Here is a 19,128-nt window from a genome sequence, read left to right as displayed (position 1 = left end):
ATTTTATCTCTCTCTCTCTCTCGGGAGGGTGGAGAGAAAGAGAAAAAAGGAAAAGACAGAAAGTGCAACGTCAGTTCTTCAAGCCGTATGGTTTCTTTGGGTTCTGTGGCATTTTCATTGAGAGGTATCCTCTCTCTCATCCACATCTCTCTCTCTCTCTCTCTCTCTCTCTCTCTGAGCTCAAGAACAAACTTGGGTCTTTGGGTCTTATAGTATACTCTTTTGTTCACATCTGTGTATGGCTATGGTTGGATTTTCTTGGTATTAGCAAGAGCATGTGTTTATTGAGACATGGAAGAGAGAAAAAGCACCTAATGAACTTGAGGTAGCTCTTTTGTTCTTGTTCAGTTCCAGTTCTCTCTCTCTCTCTCCAGCTACTCCTTTTTTTCTTCTTATTTTTGTGCTGAAAAACAAAGAATTGTCTCTTAGGTTGATGCCAAACAAAGAGTGAAAGAAAAGCCCATCACAGATGTGTGTCTGTGTATGTATTATCGTCTGAAAATCAAGTGATAATACCATAGCCAGCCTTGCTTGCACTTAAATCGAAAAAAGAATGTTGTGTCCTTATTATTTGTTTTCTTCCCTTTCGCTGACTCCATCTTCGTTATTTAGTACAAGCTAGCATTTAATGCATGTAGAGACTGGAAAAGACCTGGATTTAATCTGTTTTTTTTTTCACAATCTCATATATACCTCATTTTTTGTTTCTCCTTTCGTTATGGAAAAAGAAGCAACACCATAATCATCATCACCATCCATGGCCAAGAGTTGTGAAACCTCAGGGTTTCAAGAATCACTGCATGCCTGAGAGAACAAGATGATGAAGGGCTTGATATTTCAGCAACAGCAACAGCAATCAGGTGTTGAAGACAACATGTCCAATTTGACTTCAGCTGCTTCTGGCGATGCCACCAGTGCTTCTTCAGGCAACAGACCCACTGAATTATCTGGTCCTATCAATAATTATCCTCATCAACAATATAACTTTGCTCCACCACAACCTCCAACGACTCAGATCACTCCCCAGCCTCCTCTGAAGAAAAAGAGAAACCTGCCAGGCAACCCAGGTAAAACTTGAATCAAAATTCTCAATTCTTTTTGTGATATTTTCCCAATTATTGCTCTTCTTCAGTTTTTTTTTTCTTCGGGCAGGAGTGTGTGAATTTACTAAACTTATGTTTCTTGGTGCCGTACGCTTGTACTGATGCTATTTACTTTGGTGTTTGAATCAGACCCAGATGCAGAAGTGATGGCTCTATCTCCCAAGACTCTGATGGCCACAAACAGGTTTGTCTGTGAGATCTGCAACAAAGGGTTTCAGAGAGATCAGAACCTACAGCTCCACAGAAGAGGGCACAACCTCCCATGGAAGCTTAAGCAGAGAGCAAACAAGGAGGTCATAAGGAAGAAGGTGTATGTGTGCCCTGAGCCGAGCTGTGTCCACCATGACCCATCAAGGGCTCTTGGGGACTTGACTGGGATCAAGAAGCACTTTTGTAGAAAACACGGTGAGAAGAAGTGGAAGTGTGAGAAATGCTCAAAGAGGTATGCGGTTCAATCAGATTGGAAGGCTCACTCCAAGATCTGTGGCACTAGAGAGTACAGATGTGACTGTGGAACTCTTTTCTCAAGGTAAATATATCAAACCCAAAACCAAACTCGTTATCTTTTTTGCGAAAGAGAAATTTTTTAAATGTTTTTCCTTTGGGGACTTCCATTAATGCACAGTGGTCAATGCTATGTGCATCCTTCACTTGTGGTGATTTAGAAAGGAAAGGAATTGAATAGCCCCAAAATTCTATCTGCTGAAATCCATTTCATTTTTGTGTCTGATGCATTAAATTGAGCAGATTTTGTACATTCCTTCGAACTAACACAGACAGAGAGAGGGGATTGGTGATCTGTGTGGGGAAATTTTTAATGCACCAGCTTGTGGGTGGACTCTGGACTGTCTGTTTGTTAGCTCCTAGAATAGAAGTGGGAAAGTGTGAAGGAAAAAAGAGAATGGTTTATACAGAAAGCCAAAGGAGGAAGAGAGAGAGAGAGAGAGAGAGAGAGAGAGAGAGAGAGAAAGTCAAATGAATACGATACTTCTTCATTGTCGTCCTCCTCCTCACCACGAGCACTTTTTGGATATTTCCGCTTTTGTTTTTCTTGTAAAAATTGTTTCTTTGCTTGTTCAAATTTGTTTTGGGTGTTTTTTTTTCCGCAGGAGGGACAGCTTCATAACCCACAGAGCATTCTGTGATGCATTGGCAGAGGAGAGTGCAAGAGCCATGCCCAACCCACTCCTCCTCTCCTCAGCTTCACAAAACATGAACTTGCCACCCCAGTTCATCAACACCCAAAACATCCCATTCACTCTCAAGAAAGAAGAGCCACAACACCACCACCACCACCACCACCACCACCAACAACAAATTAGTAGTTTTGGGCTGAGGCAAGACCAGATTCCACCATGGCTGGCTTGTCCACCACCTCCACCACCACCCATTGACCTCTCCCCCTCGTCGTCATCAATCTTCTCCACAAGGCTAGACCAAGAATTCACCCAAAGCTATGAACCCCACCGCTCAACTCAGCAGAACCCAAACCCTAGCCCCAACAACCCTAGCCTTGGCCCCACCTACCCCCCAGCAGCACCCTCACCTTCCCCAAACATGTCTGCAACTGCGCTCCTCCAAAAAGCAGCCCAGATGGGTGCAAGCATGAGCAAGAGCAACGCTAGCTTCTCATCCCCACTCAGTGGGGCTCACCAGCAGAAGCAGCAGCAACAAGAACCAGCTCACTTGTACCCTACATCCTCTACTCCTCCTGATCAACAGCATCCAGGTAGAAACAATAATATCAATAACAACGGCAGTGGGAGTGGTGGCTTTAGGCTGAGTTTGTCCTCACATGAAGAGATGGCAAGTGCTGGGTTTCACCATCACCACCATGTGCCGGGCTTGGTGGCTCCATTTGGGAGCAACAGAGCCATACAAGACATGCTGATGACTCCTGGTAGTGGTGGCTTTAAGGGAGCTTCCTCCTTTGAGGATGCTTTTGGTGGGATTCTCAGCAGCTCTTCCAAGAAAGATAATGACGACATCAATGGTGACAGTATTAATAACCAGCACGAGGCTTTGAAAGCCGCCACCCAAGGCGGCCTCCTTGTGCGGCGGCAAGATGTCGGCGGCCGCGGGAACAACGAAGAGTTGACGAGAGATTTCTTGGGTCTGAGGCCACTCTCTCACAGTGACATTTTGAGTATCGCCGGTCTTGGAAACTGCATGAGCACCACTTCTTCTCAAACTCAAGTGCCTCAAAAACCATGGCAAGCTTAGGCTCTATACAAAGAGGAAGATTTTCTAAAAACATCAGTTTCCTTTTCCTTTTTTATGTTCTTTCATAGTATATGTTGAATTTTGAGGTTCATCACCATCATCATCTTCAGTATTTTGCTACCAAATCTTCTTCCCAAAGGGAAGGACCAAAAACTCAAGATCCTTAATATATATACTTCTCTTATAAATGGTCGTAATATTATATGACAAGTCATTTATTTTTAGTCTATGGTTGTTTGTAATTCTTATTTTTACAATCTTGTTATATAATAACACAGCATGGACGGGAAAACCTAGGTTCTTTGTGTTAACAGAAAGCGATGCTACAAGATAATGACTTATGCAGGGGTTTGGCAGTTTGGTGCTTTCCTCTTTGTTTTTTTTAATGCTACTCTTTGTGTCATAAAGTTCTTATGCTTCTACCAAATTTTATGCATGGCACATGATCACAGATAAAATTTGGGGTCCGGTCGTTTTTTATGTGCAAGGCTTCAAACGACGAAGATTGATTGCTTCCTTTTCTTGGGACCCGAACGGAGATTGGCTGTTGACTTTTCACTCTAGATAGTGATTTTTGTCCCAACATATGTGCTTCACTTCTTGATTGTTTCTTTAAAAAAAACTCGTCTACCGAACAGATATACTAAGTTATGTAGCAGATTGTAGATGGATATTAAAGTTAGTCTGTCATACTTTAACATCTAATAAAAATTTATCACTTCGTTTAATAAACCCTAATGTTACTCATTTCTAATTTTGATTACTTAATTTGTCGCTGAAAGGGCGTGGCCTTTATCAATGCCATCATTGCAAAAACCATCATCACGAACTTTTCAAATTCTGGGGGGGAATGATTAGGCTAAAAAGGGAACCAACTCGTTGCAACGTCGATAATTACTCCAAAAACAATTAGTTTTTCACTGGCCTTTGTCCAAGTGAAAGATGGAGGTTTCCATTTATAGGCAAAATCAAATTTGATGCAAACTACTCACGACCCTCGATTTTCAATCTTATCTCCATTGATGTTCTTTGGGTGGTCCATGCTAAAGTGGGCGGACCGCACTAAACCATGGCCAGCTTTCGATTGCACTTATTAAAAAAAAAACAAACGTCCTTTTTCTATGATGGGACGATCCAGTGATATGAGAATTATGTGATGATTTCAAAACTATAGTGAGATCAAATAATGTTGATTACGCATGAAATTTGAATGTCCAATAGTTGTCGAGCTGAGTAGCTTCTGATTGGTGGCCTTTCTTTGGCGCTTCGAGCTTAATTTGATAGATTCAGCGACCGGTCGATCACGCGCTAGCATATTCGTGCGTGTCTCGCTATATGACACCTTTGTTATAGCGCGTCTCCTTATATGTCATGGACTAAGCGTGTCAAAAATTTATCGGGTGGAGTGCCCATAGAGAGAGTGCATTAGTACTCCGAGCTGAGCAGTAATGTTAGTATTATGCCAAGATGGTTTTACAAAATCGTTACACTAAGAGATGTAACGGACCGTAAATTAATAGATATTTACATAACAGTAAGACATGTCTAGAAATCAATTATCGTTTTGTCACATGACATGATGAATTACTTCTGAATATTAATCTTAGTTTACTCAGCATGATTTGTGCCAGGCATTCAAATTTATATAGGCACTAACTCACTAGCATGCTCGTGTAACTTTGTCTAGGTGCATGCAGTGAATAGTCATGCAGTGAATAGTCCATTGCCACTTGTATATATATATATATATATATATATATATATATAAAGTAGTACAATGGGGAATATACGTAATGGGTAAGCATGCATATCCCCTTAAAACAATTGATTAATCTGTATGGATCTAGGCTTTGAATATACGAAATTATTCGACCTTATCACCATAAAATAATGGAAAGAGTTGGGTATATTCGGTCGAGAGGGGGGAGAATAGCATTGGATTCTCTGAGAGGGGAAAAGATGCAAATTTACAAAATGTGCAAGCCGCAAAAGATAAAGATGCTGTTGATAATTTATTTATTTATTTATTTTAATTTCTTTCGAATAAAAGAAGATAACAAAATTTTGTTTAATAAAAAGTATGACAAGGAAAGATGAGAGAGATGAGATGCTGTTTGACACCTGACGTGGGTGCAAAAAAGACAGTGGGATTCAATCCCGAGGAAGAAGCGCAGCAGCAGAGATTGGTCATCGCCATTTTCACTGTTTTCCAAACTGGTAAACGCTCTTCTCTTTCCCATCTTTTTCCTCGCCTTCACTGTCCATTTCCATGATTTCACTGTGATCTCATCGATCCCTTTTGTTCCTTTCAAGTCAATGTCAAGTCAAACCAAAGTCACCCCACCTTTCGTTTCTTTTCTGTGACCCAAATAGAACCAGTATAAAACTTACTACATCATTAAACGAATTGATTCCGTAAAAGTATTAGGTCGCGCATTCCCATCTCCCATCTCATCGATACCTCGTCGAGGTCGAACGGGAATTCGAATCGGCATTTGTGTGTATACATGGTGATCCTCAATCATTGAACCACTTAATTTCCAAATGGGTGTTTTCCATTCCCTTTTCTCGAGCATGATTAGCAAGTACTGTCGTGTATTATTATTGTCCAAAGGCACTGATAATTTCAAGATGAGAGTGGGGGCAGACAGAGAGAAAAGGACGGGTGATGATGGGACTTTCTCGGTCGGGAAAGTTGCTGCGATCTTTGCATGAGGGCAGGAATATCAGTGGCCTCTCTTTTTCTTGAGATTTCCACCCCCCCTGTGTGTTTTCGACATATTGTTATACAGGAAGCGAAAAAACACGAACATGACATCTTGATAAGAATCCTGTCTCCGCATGTACGCCGTTTGACACTGGCCACACGATAGCTCTGGTGCTGTAGTGGGGATCCGAGCTGGCCTTCATGGTGTCATTTAGCCTAATCCCTCTGGTGCTGATAGAGTTAGTTGGATGCATGGAGACCTGAGGATGTGAACTTTGGTGGAGATTGATTTGGTGCAGCCCTAGTATACCAAAGCATGGGTTTTTCTCTTGGTTAGCAATGCGTGATTGGCTTGCTACCAAAGACAGATTTGATCAAACGGCATATGCGAGTCGATTCTATTTGCTGTATGTGCAATGTGGGGCTGGAAGACAGACGCTTTTTTTGGTTGTTTCTGCTTCTAAAGGGAAATCATTTCCATGTTTGTATCTCAAGCTCTCAGGGAATTGGAATTCGTGTCACATTTGGATGACAACGAACAAATGCTTTCATGTTTCTTCTTTCATTAAAATACTGATTTGATTGTATAGAAGATAGTGTTATCATACCGATCGATAATGTGATCCCACGTTCAGTTTATTATCGCCTCCATTAATTAATTTTGTTGACGTTTTATTATCCGCATGGTGATCATCCAATATCTATCTTGACGAAAGAAATTGCCTATAAGGGTATGAATAAAGATATAAATAGGTTTGAGCCAAACCCTCTCATTATTTGATTTGAGATAGAGAAAAAACATGATCAATATTGAAAGGGCACACTACAAAAAAACAAGGGATTAGTGACGAATTTTGCAACGAAAAATTTGGCAAAATCCATCACAAATCGAATTTGTGACGGAAAAAATTCCGTCGCTAATAGGGCGTCGCAAAATTTTGCGACGGAAAAAAATTCGTCGCAAATTAGCCACGAACACTATCCGTCGCAAAATTCGTCGCAAATTAGCCACGAACTTTATTCGTCGCAAAATTCGTCTCAAATAATTTGTCGCAAATTAGCCACGAACACTATCCGTCGCAAAATTCGTCGCAAATAATTCGTTGCAAATTAGCCACGAACTTTATTCGTCGCAAAATTCGTCGGAAATTTCGTCGCAAATTTCGTAGCAAATTTAGTCGCAAATTTAGTTGCAAAATTCGTCGCAAATTTCGACGCAAATTTCGTCGCAAAATTCGTCGCAAAATTCGTCGCAAATTAGCCACGAACTTTATCCGTCGCAAATAATTCGTCACAAATTAGCCACAAACTTTATTCGTCGCTAAATTTGTCACAAAATTCGTCGCAAAATTAGCCACGAACTTTATTCGTTGCAAAATTCGTCGCAAAATGTATTCGTCGCAAATTAGCCGCGAACTTGATTCGTCGCTATTTATTCGTTGCAAATTAGCCACGAACTATAATGGTCGCAAAATTCGTCTCTAAATATTCGTCGCAAATTTTACACCATTTGGGCCATCAAATCTTGTCCATATCAATAGCTACGCATTAATGAACATCATGTAATACATTCAAAACAATCAAAGGACACAAGACAACCATAGATTTCGCTTCAGAAACAGAAATCGAACAAACCAGACACAATGCCATATAATTGAAAAATATAACTGAAGGAAAGATGCTAGTCCGCAAAAAATAATGATATATGCAAAGTTGCAAAGTCCGACATGATGCTATTTGATATCCAATCTTATAATACATTCAAAACATTCATAGGAGGCGGGACAACCAATGGTTAAAAAACGAAAAATCGACAAACCAGACACAAGATTAGGCAGCTTTGGTACTCGGTAGGACACCAAAAGCAGTCACTTTTGTCGACACCTGATGAAATGTTGATACATAAATAAAGATATTCAATCAGTCCAGAATATAAAAGAAGCGTTTATGCATGGATGTGGAACTAGGTATAAAAAAACAAGTAAGAGGGTTAACAAAAAAACGTTTCGGGACGAACATCAATGTTCTTACATATGAATATGAGTCAACTTTGACATCCACTGTAGTTTTTTCACCCTTATAAACCGTATTTCTGTCACCTAGGAAAAATTAGATCCTTGTCCAAACAGCATTAAACAATTTAATGACTTAGAGAGGTGAATTACCAACACCAATTCCCAGGAAGAGAGGACTCAAAGTCAATTAAGGCATGTATTTCTACAATGTTCAAATATCATGATTTTTTTTAACAAGCATGTCATCCTGGGATCTCTAAATTTTCGGTTTTTCGCAAGCAAAGAACCTAGTTGTAAGAAAGTTGTGCACAAAAAGTAATTGTAGGGCAGGAACATATTGGGTGAAACTGCACTTATGTCATAAAAGATTGTGAAGCAAGCTTACCCCCGATTTTAAGAATTTTAACTAGAAAGGACCGAGAAAATCATCATCATCATCAACAATCTCAGCATCATTGTGTCACTCATCATTGTGCCCATCACCTATTGGATTGGCGGGAGGTACAGGAGGAACCTCATCGCGATTGAGGTTGAGGTGTCGCATAACAATTTGCATTTGTTGTTTCAAATCATTTATTTCTTCGTCCTTCTCTACAAGTATATTTTTCAGTTGGTTCAATTCTTGGATCAATTGCTCGTCATGTCGTGTCCTCCTTCGACCAGCCGCATTGGATGATGAAGTTGCAGCATGATTCGGCATGTACATACTTAACAAGGATCCCATCCCAAATATTTTTCCTTTTTTCATCCCACCCGATGCCTCCACCCATAATGCCATACTGTCAACTGATGGCTCAGACGCAGCAACACCATCACCACCACTAGCATTGCTCATTAAAAGTTCATCATATTTTTTCTACATTAACAATATAGATGAAAATAAAATAACTTCATATATATATCTACCATAAATATTAAAAGCATTCACGGTTTTCATTCTAGTTTCCATAAAGTCCAAAGTATAACCTTACATACCTTAATAGCTTTTGCTCGATCGCCCGTCCATGTCTTATCTTTCTTTTGAAATGTGCGTTCAAATGTAGCTGCAAATGTCGGTTCCGTCCCCAATTCATGTGCCTATAAAATGTAAACATGAGTAATTGAATTAAATTAACTTATAACTTATTTAACAGACTTACCATTCGTTTGCGATGCTCCCAAATGTTGATAGAGCCCCCAGCATATGTGGCAGACCCTTCACTAGAACTAGAAGATCGATTCTTTTTATTCTGCTCGCTGATTTGCTGACTCTTTTCAGTTTCCTAAATTCTGTTAATTTCCGTCCAATTGTCAGCTGTAATGAAAGCCGGCTTCACTTGCTTGATCTTCGCTCTATTCATCACATTTCGTATGTGATCACCGACTTTCTTCACAAAAATTCTTCTCACTTCATTATCTTCCTCTTCATCCCACCTGAACTTCCGCTGCAATTAATACAAAAAAAAACTGAAAGTTATTATGATGGTCACATATCCATTACCATGCACCAGACAATTCGGCGATAGATTTTGTAAAGTTCATCTCGGGAAAAATATCTGGTCCCTTTAGTACCGAAAACTAAAGAGTTGTTCTGGTCCCTTTACATCATTCTTGACCATCAATATACTACACCGAACTTAGTTGGTGAGAAAATAGAATATCTAAAACTTACCTTGAACTCATTCCACCACAAATCTTTCACTTCTTGTGGAGCACTTCTGTAATTAATATACTGCCCCATCCAATAGTTTTTGACTATTTTATTCAGTTTCCTCACAACAAACGGAGCATCCGTGAATCTGCAAACATACGGATATTGTGCAACATCGACAATTCAGTTGACATCAATATCTAAAACCATATATATTACATATACTAAAAAAAAAATGAAGTACTTACGAATCTCCAAATGGGCATATCATGAATCGGTTATCTTCTTCACCTGTGTTTCCGTCATTATTCGATTGTTGTGCTGAATAATAAGGTGGAACGGAAGGAAAGGGAGCTAAAGGAGATGGAACTGGAGGAGATTCAGTTCGCATGTGGCCAAGTCCCCTAACATGTTCTTGAGTGTTGGAGGAAGGGCCAACGTGTCCATATTGTCCATCAGCATATAGTGGTTGAGGGTTAGATGAAAGGACAGGGGAAGAGGAAAGGGACGGGGACGAGGACGAGGACGAGGAAGGGGCTGGTCTTCTATGCATGTGACCTCCACGTTTATACTGACAAGTAGGAAGGTTAGACAAATATGTAAAAAAATATGAACACGTATTACGGACACATAATGACGTACATGACGAAGCTTACCATTTTGTTTCAGAAGCAGAAAATGTTTCCTCTTAATTAGCCAATGCCGAGCGTTTTATGACGTGCAATTTCCTACGAACAAATATACTATGGATCACACTCATTTTGATATAAAACATCAATATATGAGCACGATATGCCATGCTAAGCCGACAATAATCATAATTAACCACACAATCCACTTTCAAACCACACGATAATTCATCAAGTACAAGATCAACCATGAAACATCAATTTCAGCCACAAGATCTTCATTCTCGGTCACACGATCATCAATCAACCCACACGATCGGGCCATAGTTAATCAATTAGCCACAATTAAGCAAATCAACCACACGATTAACCTAATTAACCATACGATTGGCATTAAACAACTAAGGGTGCAAATGGTAACCATTCTGCTCCAGAAATCAAATTGTTACCAGAAATTGATTTTTCGCATTCTTGCCAGAAATTGACTTCTGAAGGAGAAATCTGTTTGGTAAAACATGACTAATTCTGCTCCCGAAATTGATTTTCTAGAATAGAACTCTGTTTTGATTTGTTGAATTTTTTTGCACTTAAAAAAATTTAAATTTTACTCAAACTGGGTGGCCACAGGTGTTACAAGCCATTCTGTAAAGTTTTGAAATTTTGAATTTTTTTAATTTTTTTTGGGCACGTAAAAAATTTTTTTTTGACTAAAAATGAGTGGCCATAAGTATTCTAAGCCATTCCGTGAAGTTTTGAATTTTTTGAATTTTTTAATTTTTTTTGGGCACCTAAAAAAATTTAAATTTCACTTAAAGTGGGTGGTCACAGGTATTATAAGCCATTCTGTGAAGTTTTGAAATTTTTGATTTTTTTAATTTTTTTTTGGTCAACTAAAAAAATTTAAATTTCACTCAAAGTGGGTGGTCACAGGTATTCTAAGCCATTCTGTAAAGTTTTGAAATTTTTTTATTTTTTTGGGCACTTACAAAAATTTAAATTTCACTAAAAGTGGATGGCCACAGGTATTCTAAGCCATTATGTCAAGTTTTGAAATTTTTTTATTTTTAAATTTTTTTGGGCTACTAAAAAAATTTACATTTCACTAAAATTGGGTGGCCACATGTATTCTAAGATATTCTGTAAAGTTTTGAAATTTTTTTTAATTTTTTTGGACAACTAAAAAAATTTAAATTTCCCTCAAAGTGGGTGGCCACAGTTATTTTTAGCCATTTTGTTATATTTTAAAATTTTGGTTTTTTTTATTTTTAAAGAAAAAATTCACCAAATTTAATATTTTCCCAAAATCTGACTTTTTTTAATTTTCTGGAAATTTTTATGAATTTTTCTAGAATTTTTCAAATTTAATGCATTTTCTGAAAAAACACTTAATCAACCACACGATCGTCATTGAACGCTTAATCGGCGACATAATCGACAAATTAACCAGGCGAACATCGATCAAAGCCACATGCAATCCTGAAATCGGCCCCTAACTTAGCCAACCAATCCGACACTAAACAATCCCTAAACAAGTCCGATTAATACTCATTATACTAGGTAGGGTTTAGGGAGTCGCTTACTTGGTTCAAGGTTAAGAAAAACCAAACAATAATAATATTTTGGCCTGTCGGCCAGTGGCGGGCTCGGCGCGGGCGCGGGTCCAAGTGGTGGCTAGTCGGCCAGGCGCTCGGCATGGCGCTCGGCCACGGCCAGGCGAACGACGGTGGAGCTGCGCGCGGCGACGGCGTCGGGCGGCGGCCGGGCGGCGACGGTGTCGGGCGGCCGGCCGTGCGGTGGCCGGGCGGCGACGGCGTCGAGCGGCAGCTGGCGGCGACGACGACGGCTACGAGCTCTGGGCGAGGCCGGGCGGCGACGGCGTCGGGGCGGCAGGCGCGGCGGCGACGGCGCTGGCAACTGGCGGCGGCAAGCTCGGTCGAGGCCGGGCGGCGACGGCGTCGGGCCGTTCTTGGGGCCTGCGAGGCGGGCGGGCGGCGAGGCGCGCCCGCGAGCGTGGCTGCGGCGAGCTCGGCCGGGTGAGCGGCGAGCACACGTGCGGGCAAGGCGACGACGGCGACGGCGTCAAGTGGCCGGCGGGGGCCGCGAGGCGTGCGGGCGAGCCGGGCGGCGGCGAGCTTGGCCAAGCGAGGGGCGAGCACACGCGCGGGCAGGCGACGACGGTGACGGCGGCGACGGCGATGGCGGCTACGAGCTGGCGGGTGCGACGACGGCGACGACGGCGACGACGGGCTGGCGGTCAGGTGCAGGGTACTCGGCGACGACAACGGGAAGAAGAAGAAGAAGAAGAAGAAGAAGAGGAGAAAGAGGAAAAGAAACAGAAAAAGAAGAAGGGAAATGTCTGACAAAAAAAAGAAGGGACGTGACCGGGGGGCATGTGCGCGGGCAGGGGGAGAGAGAGAGAGAGACGGGCGCAAAAATTTGAAACGTGCGCGAATGTGGTTGCGACGGAAAAAAAATCCGTCGCAAATTTGCGATGGACAATATTTTTCCGTCGCAAATTTCGGATATAATTTTTTTTCTGCCCAAATTTTGCGACGGACAATATTTTTCCGTCGCAAATTTGGGACTTAATTTTTTTTCTGTCCCAAATTTGCGACGGACACTATTTGTCCGTGGCAAATTTGCGACGGATTTTTTTTTCCATCAAAAATTTAATTTTGGACGTAATTTTTTTTCCGTCCCAAATTTTGCGACGGAATTTTTATCCGTCACAAATTTGTGATGGTTTTTTTTTTTCGTCGCAAATTTGCGACGGATTTTTTTTTCCGTCGTAAATTTGGGATGGAATTTTTTTTTCCGTCCCAAATTTGCGAAGGACAATATTTTTCCGTCGCAAATTTCTGACAGATTTATTTCGGATTCCAAAAATAAAGGACATTTTCGAATCCGTCGCAAATTTACGACGGATTCGGAAAATTGCTGTGAGTTTTCCGAGGATCAATTACATTAATAAGAGTAATCGACAACAACAATAATAACAATAACAATAATGATAATAACAATAACAATAATAACAAGAACAATAATAATAATTATGACAACCAAAATAACACTTGTCGCAATAATAATTACACATCATTAGTGTTTTGTCACAAAAATTTTAATCTTCGTCTTGATCTGCATCTTCGTCCTCGTCTTGATCTTCATCTTCATCTTCATCTTCTTCATGAGCATCATCTTCATTATCTGTCTCAAAATCAGATTCTGAATCATCTTGTACATTTTATTCACAAATTTCAGTTGGATCCACATCTATCATTGCTCCACATGGATCTCGTAAAGTTGGAATGTTATATTCCTCAGTTTCAACCGTGTTACAAACTTCCTCTTGTTGATAGGCTCTATCCTTCCAGTGTTCCTCGATTTTTCTCTGTGCTTTGATTTTACATACAGCCCACCAATCAGCTTTGTCACATTTCAAACTAGGATATGATGCATAACATACTTGAATTGCTTGTTGTGCCAAGACAAATGGTTCGTATTTCATATACATTTTCTTGTGATTTATTTCAACCAAATTAAACTTCGTATGCACCTTCATTCCTTTGACGGGGTCGAACCACTTGCACTTAAATAACACAACCCGCATCATTAAAGGTCCAGGGTACTCTATCTCTATGATTTCATCCAACAAGCCATAAAAATCATCTTTTGAACTGCCATCATTGGCTAACCGAACAGACATATCACTATTCATTGTGGCTTTTCCCATTCCATATTCTTGAGTGTGAAAATTATATCCATTTATGAAATATGCTGGCCAACTTCGTACTCTTAACTGTGGACCCCATGACAGATGATATAGCAATCCTTGCTCTCCAAGTTCATCATGATTACTGTGAACCTAAGGTTACACACGCAAAGTCAATAATATATATTTTAATAAATGATGTATAAAATTTTAATAACTTGGTTTTGGTCCATAGGCAACTTACATATGTTTTGAACCATGCTGCAAATTGTTCATCGCACAAACGGTTAAACTCATTTGGTGGTAGTCTATACATTGAAGTTTGGAAAATCCTAGTAATAAATACCATTTATATATTAGCAAATATTTGACACACAATACATATATTTGCAAATTTACACTTACTCGAAATATGGCTCGACTTCTGGGCAGTTCAGTAAAATATATGTATGGGCTGCATGCAATTCTTCGCCTCTTAAGTAACGAAACTGACATGCGCCGCTTGGTCGACCCAGATAATTGAAAATAGAGAATGCTTTGCAATTGGGATCAATTGGGCCCTCATCATTTCTGCTTGCTCTTCGCCTCTTGCATTGCACGTGCGGTTCAAAATAGTATGATGCAAATGTTGTCACTTCTTCCACAATATATGCATTATAAATTGAAGTTTCAACACATGCCTTATTCTTCACTTTTTTCTTCAAATGATATAAGAATCTAGTTGCAATAGAAAGAAGCTTATCGGAACATAATATATAATAAAGTAATTTGAACTTTATTTTAAAAAAAGAATTACCTCTCAAATGGATACATCTATCGAAATTGGACGGGACCTGCAACTTTGGCCTCATAAGGCAAGTGAACTAAGAGATGCTCCATCGAATAAAAAAACGATTGAGGAAATATCCTTTCTAAGTTGCAAAGAATAATTGGAATATCTCTCTCCAGTTTCTCCATGTGTGATGCTTTTAACACTGTCGAGCAAATATCATGCAGGAAATTGCTTAACTCTGTAATGGCGCCCCATACAAAGTTCGGTAGAACTTCCTTGAAAGCTATTGGAATTAGTCTTTCCATCAATATGTGACAATCACGACTCTTCAAACCTGTCAACTTGCATTAATTCAAATCAACACATCTCTCGAGGTTCAAAGCATATCCATCAGAAAACCGCACAGATTTCAACCATTGACAAACAACTCGCCTCTGCTCCTTATCCAATGTATAAATTGCTTTTGATTTTGGTCCCCTGCTGCTTGCATCCACATCTAGTGTTGGCCGATCACAAATATCTCTCATATCTTTTCTTGCGTTCAAGTTGTCTTTTATTTTTCCGGTGACATCCATCACAGTATTTATGACATTGTCGAAAACATTCTTTTCTATGTGCATGACGTCAAGATTATGATGAATAAGATGGGCCTTCCAATATGGTAGATCCCAAAATATACTACGTTTTATCCACTTATGTGTACTTTCATACGCAAAAGTCGTACCGTGAGGGTTCTGAACAACAGTTGGAAAGTCCTGCACCTGCTCCCAAATTTGATCGCCGGTCAACCTCAATGGTGGAGGTGTTCTTTCACTCCTATTCTTGATGAACTCTTTTTTATTCCTTCTGAATGTATGATTTATCGGTAAAAATTGTCTGTGACAGTCAAAATAGTTGGGCTTCTTTCCATGTTTTAATCTAAATGACTTTGATCTCTCCAAACAAATCGGACATCATAATATCCCAGCTGTACTCCATCCAGATAATATTCCGTAAGCTGGAAAGTCATTTATCGTCCAAAGAAGAGTAGCCTTCATTACAAATATTTGATCGGTAGAAACATCATATGTAAGGACACATTCCTCCCATAACCGTTGTAACTCTTCAATCAATGGTTGCATATAAACATCTATTAACTTTTTCGAATTTTGCAGGCTAGTCACGATCAATGTAAAAAACATATAAGGTGTCTTCATGCACATACCAGGTGGAAGATTGTACGGCGTTAAGATAACTGGCCAACATGAATAACTTTTTCCTGATTTCCCAAATGGGGCAAATCCATCAGCACAGAGACCTAACCTAATGTTTCGAGGCTCTATCGCAAACTCAGGGTATGTTCTATCAAAATGTTTCCATGCCTCTGCATTTGAAGGATGACACATTAGACTCTCTTCTGTTTCATGATTTGCATGCCAAGTCATGTGTTCAGCAGTGGCTTGAGACGCATAAAGCCTTTGCAATCTGGGGATTAAGGGCAGATAAAACATTTGCTTGCATGGTCTACGCTTCTGATTACGACCCTGCCTCCTGTTAATCTTGTACCTAGGTTGGCTACAGAATTTGCAAGATTCTGTATTTTCATCATCTCTCCAATATAACATACAACCCCTACTACATACATCAATCCTTACAATCGGAAGACCTAAGTTATCCACTAGCTTTTTCATATCGTAAAAATCACTTGGCATGATGTTATCACGAGGCATTATTTCCCGCATTACTTCAACAAAAGAGTTGAAGCAATCTTGCGACACATTATGCTCTGCCTTGATATTTAACAGTCTTGCTGTCACTGATAACTTAGTGTGGTTGTCACAACCTGCCCATAAAGGTTCATCTGCTGCTTTCAACACTTCCCAGAACTGATTAGATGAAAAAGTTTTATTACACACATTCTCATCAAAACCCGTTACTCCTATCTCTTCTAATTGTGATGCATGACTAGTACCCACTTGTTCAAGTGTAGGAGTAAAACTAGTACTTGCATGGTTCGATTCTGAAATAAAATTCTGACCGGCTGTCATCAATCACCATCCTCTCGTATGGGTTCAATTGGTCATAATAGCTATATTCTTCCCTAACTAAAAATTGGTCACTTTTTCGATATCCTTCATCAGATATAAATGGTTCACCATGGCAAGTCCAATTATAATAATTCGGAGTAAATCCAAATCTACAAAGATGTTCTCTAACTTAATCACACACATTAAATTTACCATTACTGCACTTTTTACACGGACACCTTAACTTATTTCCATCCATGAACTCATATTTACTACTAGCAAAGTCTAAAAATTGTTCCAACCCAGTACAAAACTCATCGGTCAATCATCGACGTCCAGGTAAGTTCTTATTATATATCCAAGCCCTGTCTCTTTGTATTGTGTTTGTATTAAAATAAAAAAATCTCGTAAAATATTTAAAATATCATATCTACTATTCTTAATTAAAACCATAAAATTATGAAAATTAAAATTTTGTTTTTTACGCAACAATTACTTTGAAATTGAAAAAATTAAAAAAAATTACCATGTAAAGAAGAATTACCCAAATATTTGACTGAAATCTTGGTAGCAGAAAGTGGTCAATTTGATGAGAATTGCAACGTTCACTTGGATTGCGAGACCTTCAATTGGACACGTACCTAAATAAAAGAAAAATCACTTAACATTCATTTTTTAATAATTTTTTATTTTTTCCGAATTTTTTTAATTTTTTTTTCTCCTTATATTTTTCTCCGGTTGCCAATCTTGCGACCGGCAACCGGCTGACGCCGGCGAGGCCGAGCGGCCTCGCCATGGCCGCCGGTCGACCTCGCCGTCGTCTAGATCTGGGCGACGGCGACGTCGACGGCCATGGGGAGGCCGAGCGGCCTCGCCGGCCATGGGGCGAGGCCCTCGGCCTCGCCCGGATCCGGGGAGGCCGCGCGGCCTCGCCGGCCATGGGGCGAGGCCGCCGGTCGACCTCGCCGTTGCCCGGCCGAGGCCGCTCGGCCTCGCCGTGGCCGATGATCGACCTCGCCGTCGCCCAGGGCGAGGTCGACCGCCACACTTGGGCGAGGCCGCCGGTCGACCTCGCTGGCCATGGGGCGAGGCCGCTCGGCCTTGCCCAGATCTGGGGAAGGCCTAGCGGCCTCGCCATGGCCGCCGGTCGACCTCTCCGTCGCCCATATCTAGGCTATGGCGAGGTCGACCGCCATGGAGGGAGGCCGAGTGGCCTCGCCGGCCATGGGGGGAGGCCGAGCGGTCTCGGCCCATGGCTGGCAAGGCCGTTCGGCCTCCCCCCATGGTCGGCGAGGTCTCGCCGGTGGCCGGTCGCCGGACCGGCGACCGGCCAAGAAGTTACAAAAAAAAAACAAAAAGATAGCCAATAAAAAAAAAAATTTCGAATCCAGCGATGAATAGTTTTGCGACGAACCGTATTCGTCGCCAATTAGTCACGAAATTAGCTACGATACTTGCTAGTAGAAAAGCTTTACCGAGATTGATTTTTGCGCGCACGGATTATTGAGAGAAACGAAAGAGGGAGAATGGGGGAGAAAAGCGGGGGATGTGAGGAATCAGTACAGAGAGAGAGAGAGAGAGAGAGAGAGAGAGAGAGAGAGAGAGAGAGAGAGAGAGAAATTGACGGGTCGGGTGGATATGACAAAAGTTATTTTCCGTCATAAATTACAAATTAGCGACGAATCCGTTTTCGTCGCAAAATCCGTCGCAAATTAGCGACAAATTTTTTATCCGTCGCAAATTAGCGACGGTAAAAAAATCCGTCGCTACTTTCGTCGCAAAATGATAAATTTCGTTGCATAAATTAGCGACGGAAAATAAATCCGTCGCAAATTTGCGACGGAAAATTTTCGTTGCAAATTAGCGACGGAAAATTGCGACGGAAATATTTTCCGTCGCTAATTTGCCACGGATTTATAAATCCGTCGCAAAGTTTGTCGCAAATTAGCGACGAAAAATTCCCCGTCGCAAAATTCATGTTTTTTTGTAGTGGCAATTGGCTAGAAATATCCATTCATCGATCGTTCAAGTCTCCGAGAATCTAGTTTTTGACTTCATTAATGGCTGAAGGTTAGTACAGAATTTTTCACGTTTCCGCATTCGATTTTGATTATGCATGGTTATTGTTCATCTATCTATAATCGGAATCTCCGGTGTTTCGCTAAAATCTCTTCGAACAGATATATCTTGAGGTTAGGATGAAGGTGAAGACGATGCGGACGTTCAATTCCCTCCTAGTGCTAGTAGACTCATGAACACATAAATGGATTATCAAATTGTTAAAAATAAATGGATAGTCATGGCATTGGTCTTGAAAAAAAAAAAAAGAACAAA

General features: G+C 40.6%; 1 protein-coding gene and 1 long non-coding RNA gene across 4 annotated transcripts; both read left to right on the top strand.

Moving 5' to 3' along the window:
* LOC115691057 (protein indeterminate-domain 7) lies at positions 1-3,553 on the top strand. 3 transcript variants are annotated; one of them, XM_030617618.2, is made up of 4 exons: positions 1-124; positions 729-1,067; positions 1,233-1,632; positions 2,213-3,553. In XM_030617618.2, the coding sequence occupies exons 2-4, from the start codon at positions 818-820 to the stop codon at positions 3,324-3,326; spliced, it is 1,764 nt and encodes a 587-aa protein (XP_030473478.1). In that variant the 5' UTR covers positions 1-124; positions 729-817; the 3' UTR covers positions 3,327-3,553. The 3 variants fall into 3 exon arrangements, with proteins under 3 accessions (XP_030473478.1, XP_056176437.1, XP_030473475.1); XM_056320462.1 differs by lacking the exon at positions 1-124 and adding an exon at positions 131-325 and having other exon boundaries at positions 1,239-1,632; XM_030617615.1 differs by lacking the exon at positions 1-124 and adding an exon at positions 131-325.
* Positions 3,554-5,428: 1,875 nt separating this feature from the next.
* LOC130140684 (uncharacterized) lies at positions 5,429-6,662 on the top strand. The gene is made up of 2 exons (XR_008818663.1): positions 5,429-5,543; positions 6,272-6,662. It is a non-coding gene; the product is annotated as an uncharacterized LOC130140684 (long non-coding RNA).
* Positions 6,663-19,128: the final 12,466 nt, after the last annotated feature.

This window comes from Syzygium oleosum, unplaced genomic scaffold (genome assembly GCF_021117445.2).
Source record: "Syzygium oleosum isolate NSW1041296 unplaced genomic scaffold, Sole_v2.1 Sole_v2.20, whole genome shotgun sequence".
NCBI classification, from domain to species: domain Eukaryota; kingdom Viridiplantae; phylum Streptophyta; class Magnoliopsida; order Myrtales; family Myrtaceae; genus Syzygium; species Syzygium oleosum.
This window is presented reverse-complemented; position numbering and strand designations above follow the sequence as displayed.

Coding starts and splice junctions, on each gene's coding strand:
- LOC115691057 (XM_030617618.2), top strand. CDS start 818: ATGATGAAGGGCTTGATATTTCAGCAACAGCAACAGCAATCAGGTGTT. Junction 1,068..1,232: donor AAACCTGCCAGGCAACCCAG/GTAAAACTTGAA, acceptor TGTTTGAATCAG/ACCCAGATGCAGAAGTGATG. Junction 1,633..2,212: donor TGTGGAACTCTTTTCTCAAG/GTAAATATATCA, acceptor TTTTTTCCGCAG/GAGGGACAGCTTCATAACCC.